Source organism: Triturus cristatus, chromosome 5_2, assembly GCF_964204655.1.
Source record: "Triturus cristatus chromosome 5_2, aTriCri1.1, whole genome shotgun sequence".
NCBI classification, from domain to species: Eukaryota; Metazoa; Chordata; class Amphibia; order Caudata; family Salamandridae; genus Triturus; species Triturus cristatus.
This window is the reverse complement of record NC_140588.1, coordinates 838,446,280-838,470,931: the sequence shown is the minus strand read 5'-3', so window position 1 is coordinate 838,470,931 and position 24,652 is coordinate 838,446,280. Positions and strand designations below refer to the sequence as shown.

Sequence of the window (24,652 nt, the reverse complement as noted above, 5' to 3'; positions counted from 1 at the left end):
GCAAGTCATCAAAATTTCTCACCACCAATAACCATTTCTTCAGTCAGCAGGATTGAGCTTGGGTCAGAGGTCTCAATGAACTATAACGAAAATCAGTCAAACTCACATTGGACCCAAACTCTGATTCATTCTTTGGAACAAGCTATAAGGGTTTTAAACTTCCAAACAGACAAATTGGATGTTCAAATTGACCTTGTTAACCTCACATTTCTGGCATAAACACCAAAATGGATTTAATAACATTGTTATTAACAAGCAGGGGAAAGATGGATCAGCAAATAGACAATAACAGCCAACCTTTTACCTGTGGCTGCGGCTCAATGATAGAGAAGCTGTCATCCCTCCCAGAAATTTATATTCATACTCAAATGTCCAAAACGAATCAGATGGGTCCGAAATGAAATTGATATTTGTTCCTGAATATAAGACCACAGGAATACAAGCCACGTTAAACAGATGGAACCTATTGAGGCTATTTAAAGAAATTCCAGAATTAAAAGGAATCCATTCCGGAGATCTAATAGCCGTTGAATTTAAACAAAGGGCGGGAGTTGAAGAGACCTTGACTACTTGGGCCTCAAAGGACCCACCGGCGAAAAACAATCTCACATGTGTGCGAGGTGCACGTTCAAATTCTCCTGTCACGCTATGTAATGATGACAGGTCAAACATAATAGGAAGCGTTAGAAGTCCGGTAGGAAGCATCTTGCAGTCCAGAGTTTGGTCCTTGGTGTCAAAAACATTAAATAACAAGCATACGTAATGAAGAAAGGAAAAATTTAATAGGAGAATGGAGGCCGGTCTCCAGCCAAGAAGATGTTCACTCAGTCAACATTTCGTTTTGTTCATGGAATTTCCATGGCTTTAAATACATGGGGCAGGACCACGAAACACTAACTTTTTTTACCCAACAAGACATCATCCTGCTTCAGGAAACCTGGAACATGTCACTAATTTCCCTTCCAGGATTTATAGATTTCCACATTCTGGCCGAAAGACACTCAAGTTTTGGGCACCCAAGAGGGGGCCTCTCAACCTTTGTAAACCAAAAATTGGATTGGTCATCGGAAGAACTGGACACGGGGATTGCATGGGTCCAAGTGACCAAACTAAGCAGCAGACACTCGCCCCAAGAACATATGCGGCAATTATTAGCAATTAATGTCTATATCCACCCGGAAAGGAAAGAGCAGAATGAAAAATATACTACACTAATAACCCTAATAAAAACACTGCAGAAAAGTCATCAGTACTACCAAATTATCATCTCGGGTGATTTCAATTGTAATCTAATAACTAGTACCTTGCATGAAAGCAAAAGGCAAGACAAAAAGGGAGCTAAAATGCTAATAAAACAACTTCAATCTCTTGGCCTGATAATCCTGAATGGAAAAACTTCGGGTGATATTCCAGCGGCAGTCACATTTCTGAGTGGAAATATTGCTTCAACGATTGATTTTGTCATTCTAAATAATAACCTGCTCTCGCAAGTTGATACCCTCAAATTTTTACCTCGAGTCGAGAGTGATCACCTTCCTCTTATTGTAAAAATGAACATCAAAGCTAAGCTTGCCCAAAAAATTAAATCCATAGTGCTTTACCCGGAAAAATGTAACCTTCGAAAACTTAATTGGTTGGGAGAATGTCCATAACTTATTCAAGAGACAGCTAGGGAATTTTTGGACAATGAGGTTACTCATCCACAAGCCGGCTACGTTAAACCCTGGGAACAGCTGGTTGAGTTATTAGTTTAAAGACTCCCAGCTACGAGGGGTTGCAACTCAAGGATAGTCATCAAAAGAGAGCCCTGGTTCAATTACGAGCTAAGAGAACAAAAAAGAGGGCTCGCACGAGAGGTGCAATCTCAACAACGTGCAGTAAAAGCAGGCAGGAAATCAGAAAAACTGAAGCTGTGCCAACTGAGGAGCAAATACAGGAAGAACCTGAAAAGCGCAAAGTTAGCGCATAAGAGGGGCATTTGGCTACATCTATTGACCGCTAGTAAAAAGGCCAACAGCAGCGACTTCTGGAGCATCATAAACAAATTGTCATCGGGCCCAAAATTACAGCAAGAAGCTGGAATCAGTCAAGAAACATGGGTTCACCACGTTAAATCCATGTACAGGCAAAACAATTAGCTTCTGACCTGGACAATTCGGAAGAAATTGCAGTAAGCTCAGAAGCATTTAGCCACGAGCTAACCAATGAAAAGGAGCTAAGAACTTTTATATTAAAACTTAATACCAAGGGAGCGGCAGGTCCCAATGGACTTTCAAATGCTATTTTCAAGAGCGACCCAGCCTTTTGGTCAGTTCGTCTTACTCTCGTATTCAATGAGATCTATACATGATCTAATGCTCTGGCCTCCTGGAAAGGGAATAATATTCACCCTATATTTAAAAAGGGTGACCACCGCAATCCAGGTAATCATAGACTGATCTCATTTATAGACGTGGAGGCTAAACTCTATGCTTCTTGTCTTCTGGTCCAGCTTCAAGACTGGATGGAAGAGAAGAATAAAATCCCAAAGTTCCAGACGGGCTTCAGGCAAGGGATGGGCACCCTAACTAACTTGTCTATTCTAGCCCTTTTAATTGAAAAAGCGCAAAGAAAGAAATCGCGATTATTTGCATGCTTTGTGGATATCAAATCCGCCTTTGATTGAGTTAATAGGGGCCAACTTTGGAAGAAACTCAGGGCTTGGGGATTGCCAAGCAACATGCTTAACGCCATAACCACCTTATACTCGGATACTTGGGCCAGAGTAAAGTTGGGTGACGGATATAGTACAACCCCTAGGATTTATACGCAGCCAGGCTTGAAACAAGCATGCGTTCTAGCTCCCAGCCTTTTTAATTTGTTTCTTTCAGATATTGCACCGCACCTTGAAAAAGCCGATTGTCATCCTCCCAAAATGGCCAACGAGTCAGTCGCCATTTTACAATATGCAGACGACATCGTATTGCTGAGCCAAACTCCAATTGGTTTACAGAGATCCATAAACAATTTAGTAATCTACCTGGAGCAGGAACATCTCAAACTAAACAAAGAAAAAACAAAAATCATTCGACTAGTGGATCATAAAAAAGCGTCATTTAAATGGTCGGCTAACGGGGCAACAGTGGAAGAACAGCATTCCTATAAATATCTCGGCGTAACAATAGGGCAAAATGCCTCTTACAAAGATCATAAATTGGCCCTCAAAGCTAAACCCCAATCATTAATTTACTCGTATAAGCTTCTACGCAAAAAAATAGACTGCCCAAATTACACGTATTTGCTAAAAACAATGGCCGCACAAATCCTGCCCAGTCGATCGTATGGTTTAGCCACCTGGTGTGGTAAGGAAGCTAACATGCTAAATGAGCTACTGTCAAGGATTTATAAGGTTGTCTTTGCATTGCCAAAATCTGCATCTTCCGCTCAGGTCCATCTGGAATTTGGCCTTCAGCACCAAAAATTCAGAGGAATGAGCGGTTTTGTCAAATTGTGTCACAAATTTCGTTCCTCTGCACCTGACTCTATGAACAGATTATGTTGGGATGAAATTAGGGATCAGATGAACTTCGAAACACCGATGTCAAGGGGCAGCTTCCAGAAAACATCTTTGGACGAGCTGGAATTACAAACTGCATGGGAAAATGGGGTTGATAAAGAAAGTTTCAGCAAAGCTGCAATCGCATCAGCAAAAAGGAAATCTCTGCTGGCAGACAAAAAAGAACTAAGGCAAGTGCCGGCATGGGTGGACAGTCATTAACTTGTACAAAACCTTAAGGCCTCAAGCTCATTTATCTGCTCACTTCAGCCAGCAGTTAAAAAAGAGTTTCACAAATTTCAGAATGGGCGTGCACGATTCAAAAGACCTGTATCCAACTTGGAAAAAGCCCTTTTTATCCGAGAACTGCCGACTATGTGGTTATAAATTAGAATCGTTAATCCACTTATTATGAGCCTGTCCAGCTGTTTTGCCCGAAAGGAGACAGTGCTTAAAACTTATTTTTAATGCCTTGGAAATTCGCTCGAGCAGGCAAGCGGTAATAAGATGGCTGGAGGGCACGTCCATCATCTTGGCCTGCCGGGGCGTCAAATATATGACAATGGTCAGAAAACTTTTATATCTCGCTGACGGCGAGCAATCTGGATTGTAGCCATTTTCCCATAGTCAATCCACCATAATAATTAAGTGGACAGTAAGCCATGCCCCTTTGCCAGCTGAAATAGACAGTAAAGTCAATCAAAGTCATTAACATTAGGGCACCGGAGTGTAATATAGCCGCTATGCAGGCACCGACTAGAATGTTTTTGCGAGTAGGGATTACTGTAAATGTATTTAACGTAACGTAATTGTACTTTTTTATACTTTTTTGTCATTTTTATCATGATTTTTATGTAAATAGGGATGGGGAATTGTAATGATTTTAACTAATCAAACAATAAATCGAATTGAGTGGATGTGTATGTGGATCTTAGAATTACTGAATAGGTTGTTGTAACTGGTATTGGTATGTCCATTGTTTTGAAAATTCTAGTTTCTATTTTTGAATGTGTGTATCAACGGTTATATTAGGGGGAGAGGAGGTCTTCCACTCTATCACAAGGATGATGTCATCAGTGATGTCATCAGTGATGTCATTTGAGATGTCATCAGTGATGTCATGAGTGATGTCACTGACCATGTCATGAGTGATGTAATATGTGACGTCATCAGCAGTGCATTGCGGGCGCGCGAGTTATAGTTAGCTGAACTAACTATAACAGGGGAATTTCAATGGTTTTGTACGAGTGAAAAGTCTAGCTAACTATAACGCCCCTGAAACCTATGGTTTTTTCAGTGAATTTCTAAGGTTTTTTAAATGTTAATTCCTAACTACTGAAACCTATGGTTTTTTCAGTGAATTTCTAACTATGCCTACAGAGATAGGACATGTGAAGAAAGAAGAAAAAACGAACAGAAAGAAAAAAAAGAAATGCAGAAAGAAGCAACAGAAGTCCTCAAAGACAAAGAAAAGTGCAGGAAGAAGGATAACGTGCAGAAAGTACAAACAGAAGAGCAGAAAGAAGCCTTGTTGCAAAATCATCCTGTACCCTCAACTTTTTCAGACAGATACTGGTGGTAACTGAGTCTGACTAACCAGTCCTAGAGCCAGTGCTATGTTAAAAGGCACTCAGAATACAGTGAAAACACCTACATACACTAGGGAACACTATGCGTTGGGGTCCCCCTGTGATTAGCATGACCTCCTCTGTAAGCCCCTAGTATATAATAGGGCAGGGGATTAAAACTACCTCTTAAAACACACCACAGGGCGTGTTTGCACACGTCACCTCAGGCCCCGTCCCCTCCCTTCCCCACTGTGTAATCATGCCCTGTGGCCATTTTAAGTTGGGAGATTAAGTCCCCTTGAATCCTGAGAGTCCCAAGGGTCCAACTAGACCACTAGGTACCTCCAGTAAGCGCCACAGAGCTACGTAGCAGAGAGATGTAAAAAGGGGCACGCCCTAGACCACCTCTCTGCAACGCAGCGCAGTGGCGCTTACTGGAAGCACCTGGTGGGCTAGTTGGCCCCCAGGGTCCCTCAGGATTGAAGGGGAATTATTTCCCCAACTTAAAACGCGCCACAGGGCGTGTTTGCATACGTTATCTCAGGCCCCGTCCCCTCCCTTCACCACTGTGTAAACACACCCTGTGGCCGTTTTTAGTTGGGAGATTAAGTTCATTTGAATCCTGAGGGTCCCTAGAGTCCAACCAGTCCACTAGGTACCTCCAGTAAGCGCCATTGCAGAGAAGTGTAAAAAGTGGCACGGCCTGGACCACCTCTCTGCAACGCAGCGCAGTGGCGCTTACTGGAAGCACCTGGTGGGCTAGTTAGCCCCCAGGGGCCCTCAGGATTGAAGGGGAACTTAAAACGCATCATAGGGCGTGTTTGCACACGTCACCTCAGGCTGCGTCCCCTACCTTCCCCACTGTGTAAACATGCCCTGTGGTCGTTTTTAAGTTGGGAGATTAAGTCCCCTTGAATCCTGAGGGTCCCTAGGGGCAAAATAGCCCACTAGGTACGTCCAGTAAGCACCATTGCAGAGAGGTGTAAAAAGGGGCACATCACCTCCGGCCCCGTCCCCTCCCTTCACCACTGTGTAAACGCGCCCTGTGGCTGTTCTAAGTTGAGAGATTAAGTCCCCTTGAATCCTAAGGGTCCCTAGGGTCAAACTAGCCCACTAGGTACCTCCAGTAAGTGCCACAGAGCTGCGTTGCATAGAGGTGTAAAAAAGGGCGTGGCCTCAGAACACCTGTCTGCAACGCAGCTCCCTGGCGCATACTGGTGATATCTGTTGGGCAAGTTGGCCCTCAGGGACCCTCAGTATTGAAGGGGAATTAATTCCCCAACTTACAACTGGCCATAGGGCGTGTTTGCAGAGTGCTGCAAGGAGGAGGCGTGGCCTCCGGCACGATACCGGTCTTTTTTTTATTTATTTTATTTTTTTAAGAAGGAGGGCTGTGTGGTCCCTCTTCTTTTTCTAATTTATTGGCCCTGGGTACCCCATCCCCCAGGCCCTGCCCCTAATTTAAAAAATAAATGGAAGGGGGGCCACGTGGCTCCCCCCCCCGAGGCCTTAATCGGCCCCGGGGACCACAACTCCCGGGTCATGGCCATCCCCCAGGGCCTGCACCCCAATTTTTTTGTTGAAAAAAATTTATTTGGCCCTCGCAAGGCCTTAATCGGCCCCAGAGACCCCAACCCCAACCCCCAGGTCATGGCTTTTTTGTTTTTATTATTCTTTAGGAGGGGGGCTGCGTTGCCCCCCTCCTCAGGCCACTTATGGACCCTGGGACCCCATCCCCCGGAGCCGGCCTTTGTTTTTTATTATTTAAAAAAAATATATATTTATAGAAACACCTAGGACATGCTGGACAAACCGTATGTACCTATCACCATGACGATTTGTGTGATATTCATTAAAAGGCGACTATGCATACAATGAATCCACGTGGAATGTATTTACACTGACGTGTCTGACGTGTCTGACTCCCTACCATGCCTAATCCCGGCGCCCCCGCCGGTGGGTACTCTCCAAGTAGACACCCTTGTTGTTTATTCATACAAACATGGGTAGCTATTGACGGGCACATTTAATACACACGCACACCAAGTTATTCAAAGGGGATTCGACAAAAATTCGACCAAACTATGCAAGAAACCCCCCTCACAGTTAATAAAACACACATCCACCGCCGGATGCGTAATACTTTTTATTTTACTCTCTGGAAAGGAGGCGAACCTCACTTGAGAGTCACAGCGTGCTCCTGGCTGAGCCCGATGCTGTGTTACACTCACCAGTGCCCGCCGAGTGCCACACACCTCTCTGTTGCATTCCACCAGCTAGTGCGTATGCTATGACACTCTCTAGCCCATGTGCACTGTAACACCACCACGTGAATATGTCATGCAACACTTGCCTTCGCTAGGGTTATATTGCCCCATCTAACGTGCCTTCCTCGATGCCTATGTTATAACGCACAGCGCTATGCCATACATATTGCAATCTGGGATCCATATCTTTGTCACAGTGCATATGCAACGTTACACTCCCCAGCACATATTTCATATTACAACTTTAGAGACTAGTTAGGTTACACAACACTGCCCTGTGCATATTACACTCCAAGGCGCATTTCGCATAGAACGCGCTAGTGCCTGTGCTATCTCGCGCTCTCCAATGAATCTGTCATTGCGCACAATGTATTGCATATTATATTTCACGCCCCGGTTCATCTTATATCACACTTTTTGGTGCATAGTTTCTACCATATACTATATCTAGTTTTCATTTTCAATCGTGCTCTCAGGACTACGTTCTATATAATACTGCGTCCACCTACCCTTTTCACGGGCATTACATTTTGCGATGGGGGTGGAGAGTTAGGGGGTGTTTCTGCCAAGTGAGCCCGGAGTCACAGTCACAAACGTCCTCTTCTTCCTGAATAAAAGTGAGATTATGCTGCATACTTGTTCATATTTTAAGTTATTCGCACAGACACACATTTTAAAAACAATAAAGTTCATAATAACCACCTTCTCTGAACAGTTAGCTTGCTGCCCCATCCACCTCCTCCCTATCCTCTGTTGTCTGAATCCATGGACTAGCCTCCTCCCTCCTGCCATGCATGGTCTGATGTGCTGCCACTGCCCTCCATTTAGCATGATGTTCCAGTCCACTCCTCCTGCCCTCCATTGCCCAATTCTATGGCCCATCATTGACCTCCTGCTTAGCCTCTGTGCTTAGCTTGCTGCCCCTATTCTCCTTCCCCCTGCCCTCCAATGTCTTTGTGCATGCCCCTGCTCCATCCTTTTTGCCCACCATGTTCCATGGACCTGCCACTCCTATCTACTCTGAGTGTTCTGTTTAGCTGCCACTCCCCTCCCACCTGCCTAGCATTGTCAGATGACTGTAACCTGTCCCTGCCATCTCCACCCTGCCTGTCTACATGCCATGCCCCTATCCCCTTCCTCCTGTCCTCCATGGTCAATTTTACTGCCACACCCTTCTGCCCTCCCTGATCTGTTGTGCTGCAACTGCTCCTCCTGCCTGCCCTGCGCGATCTGTTGTGAGGCCCCTTCCCCTGAACTCTATTGTCTGTGCCCAGGTCCTGACCCTCCCTTCTATCCTCCATGGACCTTTGTGCATGCCCCTGCACCCTCCTTCTTGCCCATCATAGCCATTGTGCTGCCACTAACCCTCCCGCTTGCCATGCATGGTCTTCTGTGCTGCCATGGCCCCTCCCACCTTCCCTGTGTGGTCAGCTAGCTGCCCCTGACCCCCTCCCACCTTCCCTCCATGGTCTGTGTGTATGCCATCATAGTCTCACTGTCGCTCTCCATGGTGTGTCTTGTTTCTAGTGCCCATCCTGCCTGACCTCCATGGTCATCTTGCTGCTCCTGCCCTGCCAACTTGCCCCCAGCCCTCCTTCCATGTGCGGACCCCTATTCCCTCCCTCCTGGCTTGTCTGTTCCATTGTAATGCCCCTGATCCGTCCCTCCTGCCCTTTATGGTCTGTTATGCTGCAGCTTTCTCTCCTGTCTGTCCATTATGGTCAGCTAGCTACCATTGTCTCTTTCCCCTCTGTTCTCTGTTGTCCATGTGCATGGTCCTGTCCCCTCCTTCTTGCTTTCTATGGATTGTTGTGCTGCACTCCCATCCTGCATGCCCTGTGTGGTGTATTGTGCTGCTGCAAACCCTGATGCCTGCCCTGTAGGGTCAGTTTGGTGCACCTCTCCATGTCCCTCCTGTCCTCTGCCTACCATGATCCAATGTACCATACTTGCGAACATTTTGAACTTGGTAAGAGGGGGATTTTGAAAAAAAACTGGGGTATTGATTTTCCCCTTTGAGTCACATTGAAAAAGAGGAGATTGTAGACAGGAGACAGATCAAATAAAGCCCATTTGAGCTTAAAAACATTGGACGTTTCCTGGCTGAAACGGGTCTGTTGGCATGTATGGTTGTACTACCACTGCCTCTTCCGTCTGCCCACAATGGTCTATTATATTGCCACAGCCTCTCTTGCCAGTCCTGTATTGTTGGTTTGTTGCCCCTGCCCCCCTTTTCACTGCCCTCCATAGTCTGTTGTGCTGCCACTGCCCTTCCTGCCTGCCCAGTGTGGTCAAATTGTTGCCTCTGCACTCTCCTACCTGCCTTCAATTTTCAGAGTCCGTGCCCCTGGCCTCTGCCTTTCAACAGTATCCGAATGAACAACTAGATTGCTAACATTCTATATTTATTACAAAAGTGTGGAACGCCTGACGTCATCTTGATGTAATCAAAAATGTAATACCTAGAGAATTTCCTTTAGAAATTACATATATGAGAGGGTCTTATTTGCATCAAAATTATGGTTAGTGCTCTAAAAAACTAAAATGAGATCATATTTTCTGAGTTTTCAAATAGCGACAAAAAACTTTTAAATTATTTGTAATCTTTATGTTTTTTTATCCAGTTGACCACTTGATTAAATGTTGCACCTAGGGGAGAGGATGTGGTGTTACTTCCAGAGCTGCAGACTTTGCAACTGGGGAACAAGTTTGGAGTTTCTGCTTCAGCTCAACATTCTGTGATTCTGGTCAAATCACTTAATCTCCCCATGTCTACAACCAAAATGAATTTGATCTTGTGTGCTGTAACCAATGCTCATGTAAAGCACTCCAATACCTGACAAGTCTGCACTATATAAAACTGCAAATACAAACAAAAAAGCGTTTTGCACACTTCTGTCATTGGGCTACATGTGGGCTACATCTGGGTGATATTTGTGCTGCATTTGGTCTCTTTTGTCTCTGGTGGCCATCTTGGGAGATTTATTTGTTATGAAGTTTCCTAATTTCCTCATTTACTGCAGTCTCCTCAGTAGGAAATGCTTTCAGTTTTTTACTTTGATTCCATCAAATGTGTGCCATATGTCACACATTTGCCATAAATTCTGAATGTTAGCACTCTAGTTGCTCATTAGGTCACTGTAGTAAAGCTACTGCTCACCACAGAACTCTGCTGCTGGTATTAAAAGTGCATGTTTCAGTCTGCATATCAGAATTTTTTAATGAAATAGAAGAGGATTTGTGAAGTCACTCAAAATGTGCCCTAATTTTTCTTTCTTCAGCACTAATCATAATTTCTATGGCAAAATGAACCCCCTCATTGTGTTCCTTTTTAAATTAAATGTTTTAAGTGTTACCAGTTTATTCCAATCAAGATGGCTTCAGGTGTGCCATACTTCTGTAATAACTAAGACATTAAGCGCTCTAGTTGTTCTTAGGAACACTCTGGGACATTCTGTCATTGGGTTATACTTGGGCTACATCTGGGTGATATTTGGGTTATATTTGGGCTCTTTTGTCTCTGGTGGCCATCTTGGGAGATTTATTTGTTATGAAGTTTCCTAATTTCCTCATTTACTGCAGTCTCCTCAGTAGGAAATACTTTCAGTTTTTTACTTTGGTTCCATCAAGAAGGCATTCAGATGTGTCACACATTTGCCATAAATTCTGAATGTTAGCACTCTAGTTGCTCATTAGATCACTGTAGTAAAGCTACTGCTCACCAGGGAAGTCTGCTGCTGGTATTCAAAGTGCATGTTTCAGTCTGCATGTCAGAATTTGTTTTTTGAAATAGAAGAGGATTTGGGAAGTCAAAATGTGCCCTAATTTTTCTTTCTGCAGCACTAATCATAATTTCTATGGCAAAATGTACCCCCTCATTTTGTTCCTTTGTAAATTAAATGTTTTAAGTGTTACCACTTTATTCCAATCAAGATGGCTTCAGGTGTGCCATACTTTTGTCATAAGTAAGACTGTGAGCGCTCTAGTTGTTCGTTAGAACACTCTGGGACATTCTGTCATTGGGCTATACTTGGGCTACACCTGGGTGATATTTGTGCTACATTTGGGCTCTTTTGTCTCTGGTGGCCATTTTGGGAGACTTATTTGTTATGAAGTTTCCTAATTTCCTCATTTACTACAGCCTCCTCTGTCGGAAATACTTTCTGTTTTTTACTTTGATTCCATCAAGAAGGGATTCAGATGTTTCACACATTTGCCATGAATTCAGAATGTTAGCACTCTAGTTGCTTATTAGATCACTGTAGTAAAGCTACTGCTCACCAGGGAAGTCTGCTGCTGGTATTGAAAGTGCAAGTTTCAGTATGCATGTCAGAATTTTTTAATGAAATAGAAGAGGATTTGAGAAGTCACTCAAAATGTGCCCTAATTTTTCTTTCTGCAGCACTAATCATACTTTCTATGACAAAATGAACCCCCTCATTTTGTTCCTTTTTAAATTAAATGTTTTAAGAGTTACCACTTTATTCCAATCAAGATGGCTTCAGGTTTGCCATACTTTTGTCATAAGTAAGACTGTTAGCGCTCTAGTTGTCCGTTAGACCACTCTGGGACATTCTGTCATTGGGCTATACTTGGGCTACATCTGGGTGATATTTGTGCTACATTTGGGCTCTTTTGTCTCTGGTGGCCATTTTGGGAGACTTATTTGTTATGAAGTTTCCTAATTTCCTCATTTACTACAGTCTCCTCAGTAGGAATTACTTTCTGTTTTTTACTTTGATTCCATTAAGAAGGGATTCAGATGTGTCACACATTTGCCATGAATTCAGAATGTTAGCACTCTAGTTGCTTATTAGATCACTGTAGTAAAGCTACTGCTCACCAGGGAAGTATGCTGCTGGTATTGAAAGTGCATGTTTCAGTATGCATCTCAGAATTTTTTAATGAAATAGAAGAGGATTTGAGAAGTCACTCAAAAAGTGCCCTAATTTTTCTTTCTGCAGCACTAATCATAATTTCTATGGCAAAATGAACCCCCTCATTTTGTTCCTTTTTAAATTAAATGTTTTAAGAGTTACCACTTTATTCCAATTAAGATGGCTTCAGGTGTGCAATACTTTTGTCATAAGTAGGACTGTTAGCGCTCTAGTTGTTCTTTAGAACACTCTGGGAAGCTGCAGTAGAACACAAAGGAATCAACTGACAGTCTCTGCCCTTGTTGGATGTACATGTTTTACTGAGAATGTCAGACTTCATTCTCACCTGACTAAGAAAGATGATGTGAATTTACAGAAAATATGCTCTCAGTTTTAGCTTACAGATCACCTTCCAAACCTCTGTGGGAAAAGCATGAGAAAATAGTTTTCTCTCAAACATGATTCATGATATCACAGTTGAAGGCTTTTTCACATGGTATAATCACCTTAGAACACACCACAATTCCTAAAATGAGTATGGTACCATCAACAAATTATTTATAATGTAACTAAAGTCTTAAAACCTTCTATTAACTGCAATGCTTTTTAATGAGGTGCTATCATGTATATTGGTCCTATGATGGCTGCCAACACTTCTTGGATGAAGTACTGACAGCCATCAAGATCTCACGATGAGATGTGTGGTTAGGCTCCGCCCAGATATATCTATCTTTTTAACTTTAATTTTCTCTGGAACTACAGAACTGATTTACACCATTTAAGCAAAAGGCACGAGTCTGAACTGAGGACTACCTCTTTACCAAATTTGGTGTAATTCCGTTCAGCAGTTCGGGCTGTAGCTGAGTCAACGGGTCCTATGGGAAAAAGCATGAGGAAAACGTGTTTTGGGACCCCCTTTTTTCTCGGCCCCCGCTTGACGAATCACCGTTAAATTTTCAGGATAGGAGCGGCCCGGAGCTGGGCAAAAGTTTGGAAAATTTCGCGAAGATTCGTCAATCGGCGCCAACGTTATTCCAAATAGAATGTTGTGGATTTCCTATGGAAAATAGGTCCTAACTTTAACTGGCGACTGACAATAGGTACTATATATATATATATATATATATATATATATATATATATATATATATATATATATATATATTCTTTTTGGGATTTTTGTCTTCTTGGTTTCATTGTGTACATTAAAATGTTCTCTTTTTTTTTTTTGAGTGGTATTTTTATTGTGTTTTGTTTTTACTGTTTACCTGTTTTAGTACTTCTAAAATTGCTTGTGCCAAGCTAGCATTGGTTGAGCTCAGGTTTAAATAACTGGAACCTTTACTGGGCCTATGAAGAATAGTGACATTATAACTTATTGAGGGCTGCCATCCATACCAATAAAAAAAATCCACTTTCTTTCATAATACATGTACTGTAATCTAATAGGATAGTTAAATACTCCAATCTGGGGTCAGACAATTTCAACATGTTTAGGGGCAGAGCACGTAAGTGGAAACTGAACAGAAGTACCTCAGTTTGCAAGGTCTGAAAACCAGCAATAGAATTCACCAGAAAATGAGGGGGTTACGGAAAAGGGGCATTTTTTCACGATTAAGAAGTGACAATTTCCTTGGCAGCATAACCTCGCAATATTTGCAATCCAGGATGTGGTATCTTTGGTTTATTAGATTATTTTATTTGGGGAGAGATGCAGCAGATCGTTACTTCATCTCGCTCCCCCTTAGAGTGTATATAAAGGAAAGTTCACTTCATTTAAAATTCGCTTTTAAGATTTGTACTTACATTTGACAACTATATGAAACATTTATTCACTGGTAGTACCTGTTATAAGAAAGCACTTCATACCCGTTTTTGCAATTTATTTCGCAAATAACTAATAATACTGCTCACAAATTTGTAGACATCGAAGATATTAGCCTCTGAAGCATGAAAGACTGAGATTGCCCATTCAGGGTTCGAACTCGAGACCTGCAGGCCAAGCGAAACGTCAGCAGTAAGTGATACATTCATTCAACCTTCTTCCTATGAATACTGAACGATTTGCATTGCATTAAAATATGCAATACGTATCTCGCTTTTAAAAGGTGCTTGCGAACAAACAGACATTTAAGTACAATTGTAGTCTCTGTATTGAACGCACCGGCTATAATATTTGCATACTTTCACAGTACTGATTTTTAAAGAGCAAAAAGAAAGTGTACAGAAACGCAAACAATAACTTTTATTTTTGGGTAATGAAATTATCTTGGAAACTAGAACGACACCAAATGATTCCTTTATGTTGAAAAGGATGCTGTTTTTTGCTCACAGAAGTGTAAGAGATTGAAGTTTGCTTTATTATACTGGTTGTTCCTTTTGATGTGAGTTTCCTTTTAGGTAATGGGTATGTGATCCTTATAACTGGCAATTGGATAGGTTCAGTTGGACTGCACATGTTTCTACATCCTGACATACACTAGCTACCTTTAATCATCTTACTGTTAAATAGTGCCTCATTTTTTGAGAATTTGAATTTCCCTTTTAAGCATCTGGCAGATTATAAAGGTTCTTGTCAGCTTCAGAAGAGATGAAAACAACTACAAGAAAGCCTCGGCTGTCATATCTGTCAGTAGCTAAAAGCAACGGAGCAGTGTTTTGACAGTTTATGACATTACCTGTACTGATATCCCATGTTCGCACTATATTTCATGGGGCATGATGGGCATGCTTTGAAGTGTTTGTATATGTTTTAAAACTGTTCAAAAATAATTTTTAAGAATTCCTTTTCTCTTTTGATTTACATAGAAATGATAAAGGGTTACTAAAAGCGTGCAACAGGAAGTGGTTTAGCGTGGAAGAGGAGGGAAGAGATTTAAGTCTTATCAAGACTAGAAAAATGTAACTTTCAGCTGACAATATTGAGGTATCTGCTCAACCGCCATTATATAACATCAAATTGCACAATGTGTGCTTTCTACAGTCTATTAACCAGGGACCGTGTGAAGCAAGTAATATGCATTCAGGCTTTGGACCTTCGCATAAAAGGTCTTCAGGTAGTTTGGGGGTATGCAAGCGTATGTAGGTAACAGTTCAAAATTTACGTACATAAGTGACAAGAATTTTCAATTCTATTAAGAACACGGAGGCGAGGATTATGCTTCTCGTTTTCTTTACTGAAAATTCTCAGCAGCCAATCAAATGAAAGTAAAAACAAATAAACACTACAATACCCATGAACACTCACTGGGTATCACATGACAACCATAGAGTAACCCCTATATAAAGAGTACAAGAGAATACCATATGCTGTTTCTTTGTGTGATAAATAAACAGTTAAGTCCATGAAACATAGTCCGACAGCTGTGAACCAACTTGAAAGGATAAATACTTCTTCTGAATGAAAACCAGCAGGCCAACGGGCGGCAAACAGTAGATTTGAAGCTTGCTCCAACGAAACTCGTCAATCTTGTAGAGACCATGAAGAATTCTCCAAAGACGAAGATCAGCGAACTTTTTTGAGATCTGAACCTGAAAGGCAAAGACAGAGTCGTAATACCTTACTCCCTCCAAGAGTGTCTTACATCAGAAATAGAAGGGTAAAAAAATATACACAGTATAAGAGATATACTCAAGGCAGTTCAGGCAAAGCATAAATCACAATACGTAAATATACACAGTATAGGAGATATACTCGTATGTTCGCAAATTTTGAATTCTATGTCAGGACCGGAGGCTCCGATTATGCCTGTTCAAAGCTGCGCCACCACAACAGATGCAATATTCACAGTAGGTTTATAATAAAAATACTTAAATGTAGAGTCTTAAGACCAATCAGCTGCATTCATAATATCTAGTAAACTGACTCCCACAGAAAAAGCTTTAGAGGCCATAGCCCCACGAGCTGAATGCGCACCAAATTTTGAAACATCAATCCCTGCCTCGCCCATGAGCCAGCGCACCCATCTTGCTAAGGTAGCTGGGGTTACTGGGCGAAATGGTTTCTGTAGAGCAATCAATAATTGACCTCCCATATCCTGCCGAAATTCTCAACGATACAATCTGCTTGTGCAAAATCAATCTCAACTCTCTCTTGATAGATCTGATTTTCTGATTGGGTAAGAGGAGCTGACAAGTGAGGGAGTTGATCAGAAACCCCAGGAACTCGACCGATTGAGATGGAATCAAGACAGACTTCTGTGGATTGACCAGAAAACCTAGAGTCTGCAAAAGATCTATGGTCCAAGCTAGATGTTGCATTACCAGGTGAGGACAATGACCCATGATGAGAATGTCGTCCAAGTAAATAATGAGACGAACGCCCCGGGCTTGAAGAGATTCTACCACAGGCCTCAGAATCTTTCTGAAGCACCAAGGTGCTGACGAGAGGCTGAAGGGAAGGACTTTGAATTTGTACCAGACTCCCTGCCATTGGAATTGAAGAATACGATGTTTGTAAATTGGCACAGACAGATACGCATCCTTCAGATCCAGGCGGACCATCCAGTTCCCTTCCTGAAGAAGATCGCGAAGAAGATGGATCCCCTCCATCTTGAAGTGTCGATATAAGACCCATCCATTGAACTCCTTGAGATTTAAAACTAGCCTGGATCCACCCCCCTTCTTCTGTAAGAGGAAGATGTTGTTGATGAAACCCTGGGGGAGATGCGACGTCCGCACTATGGCCCCTTTTTGAAGTAGAGATTCTATCTAACTGGAAATGAAGGTACGATCTTGAAGGGAAAAAAGCATTGTTCGTGGAGGGAGAGTTTGAGATGGAGAATGGAGGAACTCTATTTTGTAACGCTGCACTGTGTCCAGGATCCATGCATCCTGCGAGATTTTTTGCCAATTGTGGAGAAAATATTTTATCCTGCCCCCCCCAATATCACTTCCGAAAAGGAAATCAAGCTCACCTGAAGAGGCGGTATCCTGTTGACCTCCCTGGTTACCTCCATAATGGCCTTTCTTGAACCTGTTCTGAGCTCTACGTGTTGGATGATGGAGGAGGAGGAGTTAGGGTTGGAATCCTGATATCCTCCATGCTCTGATGTATAGCCACGCTGGGTGCCTTGCTGGAAACCACGGCCGAACGACCGCCCACGATCTCGTCCGGCCTGGCCAAAAACGGACAAAAAGCCCGCTTGAGGGAACCATGTGCTTTGTCGAGACCACTGAAGGTGGCAATAAACTTTGTCAGTTCCTTTAGAAAAGGCTGAACGAAAAGCAGACCCTGAGCCAAAGGACCAGATTCAGATGTAGATAGCTCCGCTAATTTCAGGTCGAACTTCAAAAGAATAGAGCGACGGCGCTCGCAAGACATGGCGCAGTTTGCGTTGCCCAAATGACAAATGGCTCGTTGAGTCCACCCGATCAGTTCATCAGTCCGAGTCCTTTGCCCCGAAACCCAGGTCCAATATAGGCCTGGGCGTAGTTCGCGAAGTAGCACTTTGCGAAGATACGCAAAGTGAAGTTCGCACTACGCGAGCTACGCGTAGCACTTCGCGAACTGCGTAGTACCTTGTTCGCACTGTGCCAGATGTCGTTTTCAATGATTGCACAGTGCGGACAAGCAACCGGCACTGTGCAATCATTGAAAATGGCATCTTGCACAGTGCGAGCTGTAGTTTTCTGCTGCTCGAGTAGATTTTTACTCGAACTTCAGGTTTCTCAACGCGAACTGGTAGTTTCTCATCGCGAGCGGTCGCGAACATACGCGACCACTCGCAATGAGAAACCTGACCTCCTCGCGTTGGGAATCTCGCCGGGAGGTTTATTTTCCATGCTCGCGATCGCCAACTTGAAGTTGCTGATCGCGAACAAGGAAAAAGTCTCGTCGGGATGTCATTTTGCTTGCTCGCGGTCGCCAACTTGACATTGAGGACCGCGAGCAAGCAAAAAATGACCGCAGCACTACGCAACACTACGCTACGCGTGTTCGCACTGTGCTACGTGCAGTTCGCGTAGTGCGAAGTAGCGCGAACTTCGCAAACTACGCGAGCGTAGCGTAGTGCTTCGCCCAGGCTTAGTCCAATATCTTGTTAAGGGGACCTATCAAATCAAGCAACTTATCCTGACAAGACCTCCATGCTCGATCAATTCCTTTTTTAGGATCTTTAGAGTATTTTTTGAGGTAAGTGAGCATGGAGGGATCCACCTCCGGTGTGTTTGCCACCTTATCAGCCAAGTCCGGCCTAGGACATTCCGAGCGCAAACGCGCCCATACATCTTTATCAAATGACTGGCGAATATGAGACTGCACATACTCAGCAACCTCAGGAGAGGGAAGCCATGACGAGGAATTAGGGTGAGCAATCTTCGTGGTGTCAAAGGTGAGTACTTTATGATGGGAGGGTGCATCTACATAACGCTCCTTACGTTGTTTTTTAGCAGGCAGAGGAGAAGCCTCCGGTTCAGAAGCAGTATCAGAAGAGGTATCACCATCATCCCCTTGAGGAGAACCAGAAAGGACGTCCTGGAATGAAGAACCATAAGAATGGTCATTGGACAAGGCTTTGGCTAGCTTGGCAAAGTCAGAAGAATGAGGATTTTTGGAACACCTCCCGCCAGAGGTAGAACGGTTTGTAGAACCTGGAAGCCATCCTTGCTGTAGGGCGTAATTACATAAATGACGTTTCAAAGGTTCAATAGCCCAGACCATGGCTTTATTAACGGAGTGTTGAACGCCTACATCAAGAGCTTCGACAAGCTCATGCGCCAGTGACCCAGAGGGGCCCTCATCAAAATACTCCTCATCATAAAAATATTCAGACATGGTGACATTGGAAAATGACAGTGATTCCCACTGGAGGAGAGTGTGAAACCAGTATGCACTGTCTGTGTGTGAAAACCACAGTAAATACGTGAGGATAATGACAGTGATACAATAGGGGGGAGTGGTGAACCCCAGACAAGCCAAAGCACAACAAGTACTGAAGGCACAGTGTGTGTAAAAGAAGTAAAACGTGGAGGGAGGGCTTGCCCAGAAATTACCACTCTAGGCAATGCCTATGCTGTTATTATACAGCCCTAATTCACCAAAATTAAAGAATTGGGCATTGCTGGGGACTGGCACAGGCTATTGGGTAACGAGCAGGTTCAGCACTGCTCTCGCGCACTCTCAAACCCGAAAAACACAGCAACAATCAGGTAAAATGGTCGCCTCGCATGCGCGGTTCGAGCTGCCCGTAAAGCCAGAAAGAGGACTGCGCATCGAAAATGACGTGTGTCCTCACCCCGTATCTCCCGCTACACAATCAAAGACACGGGCACCGAGCGCCCGGTCCGTGGAGGCTGTTAGCGCTCCTAAGCCCCCTGCATGCACAACAAAGCTTGGAAAGACGCACACATGGAGAGCAAGAGCAGCGCAGACAGCGAAGAGAGGCGTCTGAACAGACATGGACACAATAACAAGCATGTAATAGCAAAATTAAGCGCACCAGCAGTTCAAGCTAGAAACGCACAATACCAATAAAGCAAGCAACATGCAAGCGGAATACATATAAGTCAAAAGCACTTAACTGGCTGCGGAGCAGCAAAGAAAGAGGATATGGTATTCTCTTGTTCTCTTTATATAGGGGTTACTCTATGGTTGTCATGTGATACCCAGTGAGTGTTCATGGGTATTGTAGTGTTTATTTGTTTTTACTTTCAGTAGAGAAAATGAGAAATATAATTGGAGCCTCCAGTCCGGACATAGAATTTGTGTACAGCACTCAACTAACGGGGAAGAAACTGTGGACTGGAACGCAAATTTGTGATTAGCATTATGATCCCTAATCTTCTACAATGAGGGAGGTGATCCGTAGGATCCCATCATGTAAGATGGTTGCTGTCAGAAATGAGATTATTAGTTGTGGACAAGGTACCCCTACCAACTCAATAAACCCACTCTGGTAATGTCAAAACACAGTTCTGAGAAAATCTCTGCTCAACACTAGGGGTGGGCGGAACTCCCAAGATCCAGCAGGGTTCTGCCAGCTATGGAATTCTGCAATTCATTAATTTGCAAAATGCAGCACAGCTGTTCCCATTCAGGAAGTAGAGCCCAGGGCCAGGATAGAGAAAGCAAACTATTTAGAGAGAAAACACGCTTCCCTGTATTTGGCTCAAGAGCTCATGAAAGCAGGAACTTGATAACCACTCATTTGTTCCTGCAGATCCGCCCAGTCCTTCTTCCCACATGCCAGACTCAGCTGCCGTACTTTCCACAGAACTGGCTAGCAGTGACGTTTGTGCTTAAAATGTAGCCTCAACTTCACTGTGAGGGCAGGACACCCATACAAGGGTCAACTGTGCAAGATGTGCAATTGGTTTTTAATCCGGGCTATATCTGAGCAAGGCCAGCAGCCACGGGTCTCCACACATGGGGAATCTTAACACATGTTATTGTTAACAGATTGTTTACGAGAGGCGAGCATATATCACAAAACATAATTGATCCTAAGTATTTTTTGCATTGCTCTTTTTAGTCAAGGCAATTTTAAGTAGGAATAAAACAAAACAACAGGACACATGGTAAGTAGGCAAACTCTCTGCACACCACCCGTATAGTTGAGGATTTTTTAAGATGGAGGAATAGAATCTTGAGACAGGGGGCTGTACTACAGATTGTGGCACTAAACTTTCCCTTATCTCAAAGGGAGAGAGTGCATGCATGCGTCAGTCACTGACTGCCCATATTGTAACATTTCTGGGCTAGTGAAGTCATCCAGCAACATAGACAATTAATGTTATTCATCTCTGGATAGCTTTTGGTAGAGTGCACTGCACAACCTGTACCAAATACTTCTCACTCACCCTGCTACCAGGCCCCAGACCCTGAGTCAATCACCCCACAACTCCAGATTCAGCAACAATCACTGCAAAGTATGAAGCATGTGCTGTATGACAACTAGAGGGGCAGGCAGAATTATTAACAGAGGGCCGCAGGTGCCTGTTGTCACCAGTTCTCCGGAACAGACAAGACACGCTTCTGTGAATGAACGCTCTGTAGCAGTGGGTGCAATAGGAGGCTTGAACAGTTTAACCTGGAAGTACATGATATCCATTTTACTATGGGCTTGAGCCTATTCTTCAATGTACAGGAGGGCAATTTCTTAAAGTTTGTGTGACCAGTGCACATAGCAGCGGTAAACTCCACCATGCAGTGGTCAGTGGAGTTTTTGTCGAATTCCATGCTCCAAATGGAGCGTGGAGTGGCAAAACTCAATGAACTCCACCAGCAGAGCAGAGTTTAACACCCACCCCTACTCAACACCAGGTATGAATGATAAAAGCAGCAGGAAACCCCCCATGAAGAGAAGTACCGACAATTATGAAATTAAGAACAATGAAAATTGGAATCAATTTAGAGAAAGTGAAGATTTTGAGATTGGTTGTATACTATTTTTTTAAAACATGTGAAGAAAATGCACAGGGAAAGGAAACATAAACAAACCAAAGACAATATGATGAGAAAATCTCTGACAGGTGATCGGAGGCTATGGAAGATAAGGATCTATTGGACATGGGAGAGGTAACAACATCAGAAGGAGAATCTCGAGGATTACCTTTTTTAGACGAATCCTGCCTCTTGAAAAAGGGACAGAGACAAAATCTAGAACAAGAGAAAGGGTGAGATGCAAGAGGCTGAGGCGCAAGAGGAAGAGGAAAAAACATCAACAGTAGCAATGGAAAATGCACAGCGAGAGACGGCCTACTGGAAATGGAGAAGAGGGCCAGAATTCATGACAACTGCTGGGGTAAATCAGAATATGGTTAATTTATCAGATAGAAAGTGATATTAGAGTTACACGTTTTAAACTAGACTTGATATATTCCACTTGGTAAGAAAATTCAAAATGAAGAAGGTGTTAAAAATGGATATTCAGAACAGTCGTAATGTGAAACAGACTTCAAATGTGAATGTCAACTTGAAAATCAGTAACACAGACATGTTATTTACTTTTTTATGCGATCTAGAACAGGGAGAAGACAATAACATTAATGACAAAGAAACCTTCTATGATACCCTAGGCATGGCCTTGGACAATTGTCACTCCACTAAGATCAGGCCCAAATCTCGATATCTGCCACATCTGTCCATGACTCCATTAACACCTTTCATAACATTGTAATAAACTATCCAAAAAAAACTAATGAGGTGTAAGTGAAAAAACACCAAGAATAATATTACGTTGTGGCAGATGAAGACTTTAAAAACTCTTTCTGAAAATAAATAAATTGTGGTGAGACATGTGAATAAAGGGGAAAATATTATTATCATGCCTATATATGGGATACCTATGGACAATAAAGATGCTGAGGAAGATCTTCAAATGGCTCATGAGCAACATTAGAAAAATTGTCAGGCACGCCCTTGTCCCTAGCAGTCTGGCCTGAACTATGGGAAGCTCTCTATGCCAGAATCACCAAGCAACTGAACAGAAGACTACAAACCAACCAGAATGCATCAGCCAGACTCATCCTCAACATTCCACACACGACTCACCTTACACCAGATCTCAGGCAGGTCCACTGGTGCAAAATACTCAAGCATTCTCCATTCAAACTCCTCCCCACATCTTCAAAGCACTACACAACACAGACATAGACTACCTTTACAATCAATCTCCTTCCATCAACCAGCCAGACAACTCCACTCAGCCGGACCTCTACTTCCACACATCCCACCCATACACAGAAACAGAGGCAGAGTGGAGCCTCCTCATACATCGCACCTAAAGTATGAAACAGCCTCCCACTGCACTTCATAGCCTTCTCCTCTTAACTTGAGTTCAGCAAGAAGCTGAAGATCTGACTCTTTGATTAACACCCACCCCACCTTCAAGATGCAGCACATACACCAGTTCAGCGTCAGGATACTCTTGCAGGTGATAGCGTGCTCTAAATATACACTTCCCTGGGAAAACCTATTGTGTCTTTCGGAGGGAGCTTCCTGGAAAACAAGGCAAAATATTTTGTTCACTCTCTGCGGTCTTGTTTTGCCTCACTTCCCTCGTACATGTGTGAAACAAAGGTCTTTTTTAGGATAATAGATGACGTTACTTGGGAATGAGATTACACATTTGAGGCACTGGATGTGACTTCCCTCTATATGATTATAAAACATCTTGGAATGAAGGCTTGTAAATACTTTCCCTGAGCAAGACCCATGTGCTACTATGCACACCCAAATAGGATTGTTCCATGATCGGATGCTGTCTTGAAAACAACATATTTTTTTGTAATGGATCGCTTTGCAAACAGATGTGCGCATCTGTTTTTTTGCCAGCTGTGCCTATTTAGTTTTGGGCTGGTGAGAGGAGCAGCCTGGTCCATGGTCCTGAAGTGGTTGAAGATATGGAATTAGTGACCTAATGGCTAAGGTATATAAACAACCTGTTTATTATTGGGTGAAGGCCAGAAATGTTAGCAAGAAAGTTTGGCAAAATGTTATATGACAATGCTGTAACCAGAAGATTCACTTGTAACACCAGGTGAGATAGATTAGGCTTTTAGCATGTGTTTATAAAGGTAGATAGCAACAAATCTATGATGAACCTTTACTGTAAATCAACTGCTGACAATAGTCTTTTGCATGCACTTAACAGCCATCCAGTGGAGCATCCCTTATGGGGAAATGGAGAGCAAAAAGAAATTGCAGATCTCTGGAAGATTTTCAAAAGGAAAAAATGAATACTGTCTGCAGATTTTTGAATAAAGAATATCCTAAATGGGTTTCCGACAGGGCCACTTATAGGGTAGAGTATAGGACTAGAGAAGATACCCTATTTCAACCAAGGCAGGGTTAAGAGTCAGACTGCTCTGAGGGGTCAATCAGGCAGTTCTGAATAGGCTGACCTGAGAGGTCAGTAAGTGGGATTTTTTTTTTGCCTTTTTGAGGGCCTGTTTTATAGTCTGCTGGTCTGGTTTTTACTGTTTATTTACCTAATATTAAAATAAATATTGCCTGCAGCAGCTCAAATCCATGTTGTTTTCCATACCTTGCAAAATAAATATACAATGTGTCTTTATAATTTTAAAACTGCCCCAATTTGTAAACATGAGCCACTTTTTTTAGCTATTTAGCTCACTAATGGATGTCAATTTTACTTTGGTGCCCGGTCTTTTTTCTTTGCAAGTCCGACCCTGGAAGTATTCCAAGGATAATGATACCCTTCTGATAACTACATACAACATGTGGTCCCAGAAGGGATGGGTTATTTTGAAAAATAATCAGAGTATTCTCAAATTCCTCTTCCCTGAGACCTCTCCTGGCCCAAGGAACCTTATCCAATGGAATTGCTTTTTATATAGGTAGGAGCCCGAGTGTTAACCCAGCGCACCAACCATATACAACGTTGGCGGCCGTGGTAGAGGCCCAGGGCCCCTACAGCCCCTGCAGCCCCTGCCAACTTCCCA

General features: G+C 43.0%; 1 protein-coding gene across 1 annotated transcript in view; it reads right to left on the bottom strand.

The window, feature by feature from the left end:
* Positions 1 to 24,652, bottom strand: part of LOC146829326 (uncharacterized) — a 197,126-nt gene that overhangs the window by 22,742 nt on the left and 149,732 nt on the right. The window contains exon 3 of the mRNA XM_085606469.1: positions 15,639 to 15,778. Within this exon, the coding sequence (XP_085462595.1) occupies positions 15,639 to 15,778 (140 nt within the window). The remainder of the gene's footprint in view (positions 1 to 15,638; positions 15,779 to 24,652) is intronic.